Raw genomic sequence first — 11,366 nt, 5'->3', positions numbered from 1 at the left:
CAAGATTCTCATACCACCATGGAAAGGTACCCCAAAACAATACAGCCCTAATTAGCAGCACGTGGGTGATATCTGGCAGTAATATATTGACATTGTTATTTCTATTAGTAAGTGATGACAGTACGAGGAACGCTTTACTCCAATGATAATAATAATGCAGCTTTGTTTCTTCTTTTACCGACAGTCTGCTGCTCTCGGTGACGCTCCTCCTACTGATGGTGGAAGTGAGTGAAGCCAGGGAAGATCTGGCTGAAGGCAGGGATGGAGGACAAGGTAGAGAAGGACACGGAGGAGGAACTGGATCTGGAGGTGATAGTTATGGCTATAGAGCAAGAGGATACAAGCCGCAATGTTACCCGCAAACCATCACCAAATTCAAGACGGTCTACAAGGACAGAAAGGCGGAAGTCGTAAACGATGTAAGTTAGATATGTCATTGTTTCAGATTAAATTAGAATTCCATATTGTTTTTCTGGTCTACGTAAATAATTGGCAGTATTGTTGTTGAAAGCTCGATGATTTACACTATAACAATCAACCCTTCCCCTGTATTTTTAAGTCTTTAGTGCATACTGAAAATATTCTAGGGGAGTTCATTGATATTCCTACGACTAGAGTCGCATTCTTTTTTGCTTGGAATTTAATCTCCATATACAAGTTGTAGGATCATTGGAGAACAAAATGTAGGTCCCTTAGAACATAACTCCCTTCCCGTTTACAAGTAGACACACACACACACACACACACACACACACACACACACACACACACACACACACACACACACACACACACACACACACACACACACACACACACACACACACACACACACACACACGACTCGATGGCGCGGTTGGTAGAGTCCCAAACTGTCACTACGGCGGTCCGGGTTCGAATCCTGCCCAGGGGTGAAAATACTTTCAGTATCGCTGCGCTTCGAGTCGTGACTCCAACTCTCGTGGGTGGGGAGTTGGGGGTGTGTGCGTGTAAGGTCAAAGCATTACCCATAGATCGACCATACGAGCTCTGAGCTCTCTTCCGCGAGGGAAATAGCTATCGATCACGATTCCAACACGTGATCCAAAGACCAAGGTGAATCACATACACACACGCACACACACACTTAGACACTGCGAGATAGAGAGACGGGACACCACGAGCGCAGCTCCCCTTTCCGTGAGATACAAAGAGGTAAATACAGGAAGGGAAAATCGTGATTCTCCCCCCCCCCCCACGACGCGACGGGGGTGACGACGGCGTCGCGAAACCTTTTGCAGGCAAAAGCAAGATGAAAACACTTGTCAGTTGAATGGATGGACAGGGGGGAAGCAGAGCTATTCAGGGTCACAGAAGAGGCAAAACATTGCTGATTCCAACTTATGGAGAGAGTCAGGAGGGAAAATAGTGGTCTTCATCTCCGAAGTCACTCATGATAGGAAACAAAAAAAGATCAAAATTAATTTTAGTTTGTTTATATCAGTGTTGCCTTTTTTTTTTTTTTTTTTGTATTTACAATAATAATGGCAGATTTTTAAGGTTTCACACCGAAAAAATTATTTCAACCATTAAAAACTTGATCATTGTAGTGCACGTAATAAATTCGGAGAAAAATATAAGTTACAAATTGGATACTCTGCCATAGGATGACTTTTTTTGAGTTGTCAATCAGAATGTGAGGAAACCGTGAAAAAAAAGTATTGCAAAGGGAGCACCACAAGGAAACTTAGAGTAGCATATGCTAATGTTCATGGTTTACCATCGGCTAGGCTGGAGATAAATGACTACCTAAGAAAAAATGAGTCTGATACTTTGTCTTGTAGAAACAAATCCCCCTCCCCACCCCACCCCCCACCCCCAAAAAATACCTACAGTTAGGTGACAATAGATACACCTTCTGGAAAAGAGACAGAGAAGATAAATTGGGTGGAGGGGTAATGTTTATGGTAATTAGTGACATACATGTGGAGGAAGCGAATCTGAGTGAAGACAAGGATGAAGCAATTCGCCTAAAAATTAGTACTAAAGGGCAGAATAAGAGAGATTTCATGGTGGCATATGTCACCCCAAGATAAGAGCTTAGAGTGAAGCTGAATATCGTGAAATGTTATTGGATAGAGTTCTTTTCATTAAAAAAAGTAACAATATAGTCCTTATTGGAAATTTCAATTGCAGTAAGGTCAACTAGGAGGGATGGGAAGCAAGCGACAAAGAAGATTACTGGGGAAATATCCTGTTAAGTATAGCAATAGAGAATACAATGACCCAATGGGTAAATGAAGTGACCCGGGTAAGAGAAGCTGACATCTCAAAAGATCAAATCTGTTACTAACCAAAAAGCCAGATATAATCAGCTCATTGAACTACCTTTGTCCCGTAGGAAAAAGTGACCAAGTAACAATTGAACTTCAGTTGGAAGATGAGGAAATAGAACTAATGAATGAATCACATAAACAAGGGAGACTCAATTTTAGGTGACAGATTAATTAGGGTTGAAAAATTCTTTGAAGAAGCAAACAGGGAGGAATTCATGAATACGACGGGAATAAGGAAGAAATGGGAAATCTTTCTTGACATTTACAACTGGGGAGTGAACAAAAATGTGCCAAACACTAGTAGAAGGAATAAACAGAGACAGGACTGGTTTAATAAAAAAAAATGTGAGACTGCAAAAAAGGCCAGAGATAAGGTTTGGGGGAAAATAGAGGATGGGAAGAAGCAATAAGATAAAATAAGCTTACAGACAAGCTAGAAATGACTGTACAAGAATTTGCAGGGAGGAAGAATGCAAATTTGAAAGAGGTGTAGTAGATAAATGCAAAGATGAACTGAAGCTGTTTACTAGGATTATAAATGGTATATTGAGACACAGAGAAGTAATCACTAAGATAAGAGCGGGTGGTGAGGCATTTGAAGAGGCCTCAGTTCAGGCAGAAATAATAAATGAAAGTTTCCAATCGATCCTCAAAAGCGATTTTTATTTTTAGAAAAGTGAGGGGAGAAAAAACAATTTAGAAGATATAAATGTAGGAGTAAGGAAAGTGGTCAGTCTTTTGGGATCATTTGATGTGATAAAAGCTTTAGGACCTGACGGGATCTCAAGCTGGATACTTAAAGTAGGGAACAACTAACGGACAAGATTCACAGTGTTATTACATGTTCATTGAATTAAGGTACTGTGCCGCTTTATTGGAAAAGGGCGAATGTAGTGCCAATTCAAAAAAGGTGGAAACAAGGAGACACCACTAGATTATTAGGCTGGTATCACTAACCAGAACAGTAGTGAAAATATGTGAAAGGATTGTGAAAGATCGATGGACCAACTATCTTGAAAAGATAGACATTTTTTTATAGAGTCACTTTGGCTTCATATCTGGAAGGTCGTGTGTGTCAAACTTTTTACTCGAGAGTGATTGATACACAACAAGAGAGAGTGGGATGGGTGGACTGTGTGTACCTCGACCTAGAAAAAAAATTGATGAAGCACCTCACGGTCGACTTATGTGAAAATTGAAGCACCTGGGAAGGACTGAAAGGCAAACTACTAGAATGGATGAAATATATATATATTTTTTAAAGAAAGATAAATGAGGACAATAGTAAAAGATGTCACGATAAAGAGCAGTAACGAGCGTAGTTCCACAAGGCTCAGTGCTTGCACCAATAATGTTTCTTGTCTAAGTCAGTGACATAATGGAAGGAACAACAAACTATGCCAGCATATTTGCAGATGACGCAAAAACCATGCGAAGAGTGAAAAATAAGGAGGAAGGTAGACTATTGCAAAGAGATCTAGACACTATGTTTGCATGGAGTTAAGAATGGGAAATGAAGTTCAGTACCTAAAACTGCAAAATACTGGAAGTGGGCAAAAGTAGCAAAAGACCATTTTTAAACTATTTCTTGGGAAGTGAACCCACTACTAAAGCAAAAGAGGAGAAAGATTTGGGAGTGTTGATAAAAGACAACCTGTCACCTGACAGATATATCAGGAGGATTGTGGGAGAGACATACGGATTACTCTAGAAGGTGAAAGTGGCGTTTCGCTCTGTGGATGAAGAGATGATAAAAAGAAAAAAAAAACTCATCGAAACCCCGATCCTTCCGAGACTGGAATATGCGTAAGTGGTATGGTCCCCACACAGAGTGAAGGGTATAAGCAAGATTGAGAGAATACAAAGGGCCGCAACCAAACTGAGCCTTAGCCTGGCAGACAAACCAAATGAGGAAAGACTAAAAGCAATGGGTCTGTCAAAATTGAAAGATCGAAGAGAAAAGGGTGATATGATTACAGTATTCAGGTCACTAAAGGTGATAGACTGCACTGACATAGGAGATCTCCTGACTAAAGATGGGGGAAGGCTTTAAGAGGTCATGGGAGCAAATTAAGAAAGACCACATTCAAAAGGATGTGAAGAAATACACTTTTCCATATAGATACATGAATATGTGGAATAAATTAGGTGATACAGCCCAAAATCAAACAATACATGAGTTTAGATCTAAATATGATAATTGTAAATGAAAAATATAGATGATGTTAGAACTGTACGTGAATTTGAGTTTCGGTATGATAAAAGATAAATAAATACAGAATAGGAGACGGGACCCCACGAGCGTTACTCCTTCCCTCTATACTGCAATTAAGTAATTACAATTAGTAAACACATACACGCATACGCATACACACACACACACGCATGCATGCACATACGCGCGTGCGCACACACACACACACACACGCATGCATACGCACACGCGCACACACATACACAGGCTTACATAGACACACACAGAGGCATACGCAGACACACACACCGACATACACACACACACTCATTTATGTATGTATGTGTATATATGTATATATATTATATGTCTATATATATACATATATGTATATATATATATATGTATATATATATGTATATATACATACATACATATACCAAAGGCTTTCTCCTCCTACACGGGGGTTAGCCAGGAAGAAAAAAGCATAGAAACCACTCCCACCCATTTAATTTCCCATATATTCCACTCCCCTCCACCCTCATCCCTCCCTCCTATCCTCTACGTGTATATATATATATATGTATGTATATATATATATATATATATATATATATATATATAAATATATATATATATATGCATGTGTTGTTAAAGTCGACAGCATTAAGGAGGTTGTTAATCTTCTTATGGGTATTTTCCAGCTTTCTAACCAATACTCTGCCATTTGGAGGGTGGTCATAAACCAAGTTGCCAAAATGATTCATTTATTCAACGTTTCGTCTGCAAAGAGACATCTTCAGGAATATCTGTAACACGAATATTACCGACATACAGAAACAAAGAAAAAAAGGTGTTAACCTAAACAAAAATTCACAATTATAGAAATAGATATCAATAAATCAGCAATAATTCAAATCCTATCTCGATACATGGCCATTGGGGACCACTACTTACAAAATTAAAGGTCCAAAGAAATGATGAAGGGAATCGTCGGTTGGTGACTTATATATGCGAACCTAGCCGGTTTGGGTGGTGGAAGGGGTAGTGGGGGAAGGGGTAGTGGGAGGGGTTGAATGCTCATTATGTCGGGAAGGAGAGGGTCGAGGAGAGGGGGGTTGGGGGTTGTGAGGTCGGTTGGGGGAGGATGGATGAAGTGGGTGGGAGGAGGTGGAGACGGGTTGGGGCGTATTGACATAGGGTGTGGTCACGGGTGGTGGTGGCTTCACTGCATTGATGGAAATCATGTTGCTTTGGATATTTATTATAGGGCTATATTCCCTTATAAACATAGCTTCTAAAAGTTTAAGTTTATGTGCATCCCTATTGCTTGCTATAATCCTGGTGTTCTTAACTAGGCATTCACGGGTGGCTGTTTGGTTATGATATTTCTTTAAGTGATGTTTAATAGCCTCGTTTTGCAAGTGCATTGATATTCTCCTACTGAGACTACATCTAGTATGACCAACATATGATGAATCGCGGGTTACACAGTCCCCGGTAAGACATTTAAATTCGTACACTATGTTGGTTTTAGACATGGTCTCAGTATTACTATTCAAGTTGTTTTTTATTACCAATGAGCTAGTTTTTGGGTTGGAGTAGAATACAACCACGCGGATTTCCTTCTCTTTAGAAACTGGGTGGCAGTTTTTAGTGATGATATCTTTTATGATTTTCTCATCTTTTTTGTAACCCTTGGTGAAGATGTTATGATAGTAGATGTTAATGAATTGGGGCTTAGAGGATGTTTGGGGGAAAGGTGGTCACACATCATTTTATTACAAATGGAATCAAATTCACTGTTAGGGAAACCATTATTTACAAGAATCTGGCGAATGTGCTGCAGTTCTATATGTAGGGCCTGCCAAGAAGAACAAACTTTGATAGCCCTACGGACATACGCTCTAATCACACTGGTTTTATAATTTGTCGGGCACTCACTTTTATAGTTCAAACATTTTTCAGAGTTAGTAGGTTTCCTGTACACACTCGTGGCAAATTCCCCGGATGAAGAGTCAACTAAAACATCAAGGAAAGGGAGTTTGCCATCCTTGTTCAGTTCAGTCGTAAAGCTAAGTCCGGATTCCTCCTGGAGGCGCAGTCTTAATTCCTCGAGAAGGGCTTCTGATTGTGTGCACACAAAGATGTCGTCGATGTATCTGTAGTAAATTGATGGTTTGATAACGCCATCCTGAAAGACTGCTTCCTCTACTGCCGACATGAACGCTTGGGCAACGAGTACTCCCAGGGGGGAGCCCATCGCTATCCCGTCGTGCTGGACATACAACTTTCACTCCGGACATTTAAAGGGGGCCTCAGTAGTGCAGATTTTCAGCATCTCTTCCATTATGTGCCTCGGGATGGTTGGAGGGGGGAAATCTGCGTGTTCATAAACATATTCCAGAATGATGTTAATAGTCCTAAGCACAGGTACGTTTGAAAATAAACTAGCAGCATACAACGATGCTAGATTTTAAAGAATAAGTATTAGGGATATAAGGATAAATTATATCATGCAAAGTTTTAGCTACGCTATAAGAGGGGGTAGGAATTTGGGAAATTATGGGTCTGAGGGAGTTTCCTTCATTGTGGGTCTTTACGTTACGTTATGAAGCCTCTCTTGGGTCCAGAAGCAGCGGGTTCGAATCCTCTGTGCGACTGTCATGGAGATTGTCTGATTGATGTTGCTGTTTACTAGCGAATTTCTCATATATGTATATATATATATGTGCACATGCATACACATAAACACACACACAAATAGCGATCTCCTCTAAGGAGAGTGATGTGGCAGAAGCGCCTAAAGGCTCAAGTTAAAATTGATAGGCTATACTGGGGTAGCACAAGGCTCGGTTCTGCCGCTAGTAATGTTCTTACATTACATAAATGATGAAATAGATGTAATGGGCAACTTCGCAAAATATATATATATATAATGACATGGTCACAAAGTCTGCAGAGGATCATAGGACAGTACTGTTGCAATGTTTCAAATGAGGATGTAGTTGATATTACCAGGAAGTAACTGATAGTACAAAAAACCTGTCTTAGCACTGTACGTTTGGTTAGGTGCTACATCCCTGTGCCTCTCTTCCCTGACGACGATCCTGGTCATAGAATAATCTCTGAGAGAGAGAGAGAGATGACCCTGAGTAAAGGAGGCCGGGAGACGCTTGAAGAAGACTTCCTGGGGTCGGTCGTGCCAAATATGATCCTCAGAGCTGGAGAAGGGTTAATGCGGCTACACGTTGTCACGGTTTTTTGTCCCATTGTTTGGACGACAAACAGGTACTCCCACACGCTGCCTCCTATACACACACAAAATCACATCCTCTAGAATTGTTTTTGGAAATTGATCGTATATTTTAGGAACTGAGGCTTCATACTAACTCGTCCGCAATTTACAGGTGGAGGTGAGGAACCCGCAGCCGCAGATCAAGACGGTAAAGGAGACGCGCTACACGACTGTGCGGTACCCGGTGTTCATAACCCAGGTCCTCAAGCCCAGACTGACTCAGGTGGAGACTAAGGTCCGCCCGATGTTCTTCACCAAGACGATCAAGCGCCACAGAACCATCTTCTTCACAGTTACGGGCATCGGCCAAGTGACGGTCACAACCGTCAAGTTCGAGAAGGAGTACATCACGCGGTGCAACAACAAGGGCTACGGTCATCACCGCAGGGAAGGCACAGCAGGTCCTGAGGTGGAGGTCGAATCAGTGGAACCCGTCTTGCCCACCTATCGCACCTCGACCTACTCCCCTGAACCCTCACCCTATGGTTTTGACGATGCACCTGCGGAAAGAGAAGAAGTGGAAGAAGAAGGAAGAAAAGACTCTAGTTCTTCCAGCGCCCGGTACCGCCGCCCGAGGCCCCCCCAAGTACCCGCTCTTCCTCCTGTCGCCCACGGGGGGTTCGGAGCACCTCCCTTCGGCCCCCTGGGTCCTCCTGACCCCGGTTTTAAGCCGGGGCCTCCTTACGCCATCGGTGCACTTGAGGCGTCGCGGCCATCTGTGGACGGACCCTTGCCTGGGTCTCATCCGCCTTTGTCCCGATACCCTCCAAACCCTCTTCTTGGGTAAGGTAACATCCATTGATCCTCCACCTTTTCCACTACTTTCTCTGGGATATACCTATTCTGTACATATCTATCTTATCAAACAGGCCAACAATTTCTAGTCAGTCTTCGTCTTTGACCATAATTTTCTTTAGTCTTTGCTCACCCTTGCTTTGATCTTTTCACAGTATGTCTTCAAACAGTCTACCCTTCTTTTTCACAGTATGTCTTCAAACAGTCTACCTTTCGTCCTCCGCTTACAATTGAAATGTAATATTAATTATCCATGGTTATGCTACATCAATTGTTTGTAATCCACCCAGAGTTAGACTGTTCTCACTCTCCAAATATATATATATCTATATATATATATATATATATATATATATGTATGTATATATACACATTATATATATAATACACACACATATGTGTATATATATATATATACATACATATACCAAAGGCTTTTCCCCCCTACATGGGGTGTAGCCAAAAAGAAAAAAGGCATAGAAACCACTCCCACCCATTCCATTTCCTATATATTCCACTCCCCTCCACCCTCCCTCTTATCTTGGCACCTCCTGGATGACGGGTCATCCCTGCATCCTGTCCACTGCCCTGGGTCAGAAGCAGTGTCGCAAGACACAGCACATCCACAGCAAGGCCGCTTCATAAATTCGGCGACCCCCCCTCTCCGTCCCCTCATACAGAAAAGGAGACGACGGGGAGAAATCCCTTTGGGCTGCGTCAAATTTTCTTCTCACACATACCTCCCCACACCCCACCCACTCCCCCTCATGCATCATAGCATCATCTATACACAACCCCTCTCCATTCACCCCTATCTTCTGCCCTCTCCCGTCCTTCTTCCACAGACATTCCTCTCTTTTGTAATGCCCCTTTCACCCCATCCATCCATCTAATCCTAGGACGCGCCCTCATATTCACTCCTTCCACCTCTGCCTTCCACACTTCTTTTACTAATCTTTCTTCACTCATTCTTTCCATTTGTCCAAACCATCCTAATACCCTTTCATCAACCCTATATATATAAGTTATTATAACAACCTTGTACACTTTCAGTTATGTATTCAGTTTGATGCTTCTCCTGTCCCACACCGTCTGTCATAGGTGCTTAGAGGACTCTATTAATTTATTGTAGATATAACTATATAGACAATATTCTCATATATACTTTGTACAAAATGCATAGTAAGCATTTGTAATTATTTGTTCTTGTTTGACCCCTTTTTATGAATTGGGATGATATATATATATATATATATATATATATATATATATATATATATATATATATATATATATACATATACGTATATATTTATATATATGTATATATAATATATGTATACATATATATATATATATAATATATATATATATATATATATATATGTATACAGAGAAGAAAAAGAAAACGTAACTTGGAAAATCTGAGAAAATTTAGATAAGGGGGCGACTATAATCTTTTTCAATTCCTGTCCACAACGGTGCCATCTAGCATAGTTGAACATGTCTGACAGGAAAAGACGTTTAACAGTGACTAAATAGAGAGGTAAACATTTTCTCGTTCTGCTCACACATGATAGATACGATCCTTACAGCCTCGATGCTTTACATTTGCCAGGTATATATCAAAGGCGCCATATAAAAACACCCCTATGCTTTCAGATTTGCTATTTGCGAGAACATGTGTGATTCATATACCAAGGAATTTTTTTTCCTGGTATCTTTACTTCAGCAAAAATATCGTGCAAATTTTATGTTTTGGGTTGCCACTAAGCCTTTTTCTAATGTTAGGTCTATGCACTTATCATCTTTTATTTATGATCATTGTTAATGTATTTGATTGCAATATTTAATTCTGGACCACGAGTTCTCTTTCCTCTGCCGATGATTTAATTTGATTGTTACTCGGATCCGATTTGCGCCAAAACTTAAACAATCAATTAAGCTATTGGTTTAATAACATAAGGCAATTTATAAACTTAATTCTCTAATGTCGGCGAATCTGCCTTTGTTAATAAGTAAAATTTTGTTGGTTATTGAGGACGCTTCGAACTGCGTGTCGAAGCGTCCGAATCAGTTAGCGGAGCAAAGTAGTCTCCTCGTTATATAATTGCTGGTCCCAAGAACTCGTACCTATAAGCTCTCCGTGTGGTTAGGTTAGACGCCAAAGATCCGCACAGACTCTCGTTCCAACTAAGGACGGCTCCCATCATTTTCCATTTCTCTTACCGAGAAACCAAAAGTAGAAAGTAACCTACTTCGTTAGTTTCCTATTATTACACTTCCTTTTCTTCACCTTTTCGATGTCTCTTGAAGTGAAAATTGTCTTCGGAATCGGTCAAGTTATAATATTATAATTTATTTCGTTTGAAATCTCAAATTCAAATTGTTTCAAATAATTCATTTTCTGCTTAAAGCTACTTTACATTTTATTATCAATAGGATTACCACATACTCCTTGCTCATTTCTATCGTTGTCTTCACACTTCTTGGATTGACCTCTTCAGGCTTGCCACCAATGTGGCATTGAAAGTCTCCTGAAAAAAAAAAAAAAAATACTATCGCTTCATCGTGTTGACAATTATCCATTGAAAATAATTTTCTGGCATGATTTAAAGTTGTTTGCGCATACATACAGAATTACACATTATGTATGGAATAAATCAAAATCACCATTGCATTAAAGACATGCATTTATAAATATATATGTATATTATTTTCAGATTCTCTTTGAAAGTGATATTCTTACATTTTGCATTATTTC

General features: G+C 40.3%; 1 protein-coding gene across 1 annotated transcript in view; it reads left to right on the top strand.

Moving 5' to 3' along the window:
- The first annotated feature begins 215 nt into the window (after positions 1–215).
- LOC143021532 (uncharacterized) overlaps positions 216–11,366 on the top strand; it is an 11,422-nt gene continuing 271 nt past the window's right edge. Inside the window, exons 1-2 of the mRNA XM_076179132.1 lie at positions 216–419; positions 7,920–8,590. Coding sequence (XP_076035247.1) covers positions 216–419; positions 7,920–8,590 — 875 coding nt within the window. The remainder of the gene's footprint in view (positions 420–7,919; positions 8,591–11,366) is intronic.

Source organism: Oratosquilla oratoria, chromosome 42 (genome assembly GCF_046742065.1).
Source record: "Oratosquilla oratoria isolate Oo_2021 chromosome 42, ASM4674206v1, whole genome shotgun sequence".
NCBI lineage: Eukaryota > Metazoa > Arthropoda > Malacostraca > Stomatopoda > Squillidae > Oratosquilla > Oratosquilla oratoria.
The sequence above is the reverse complement of the archived record's forward strand: the minus strand, read 5'-3'. Positions and strand labels throughout refer to the sequence as shown.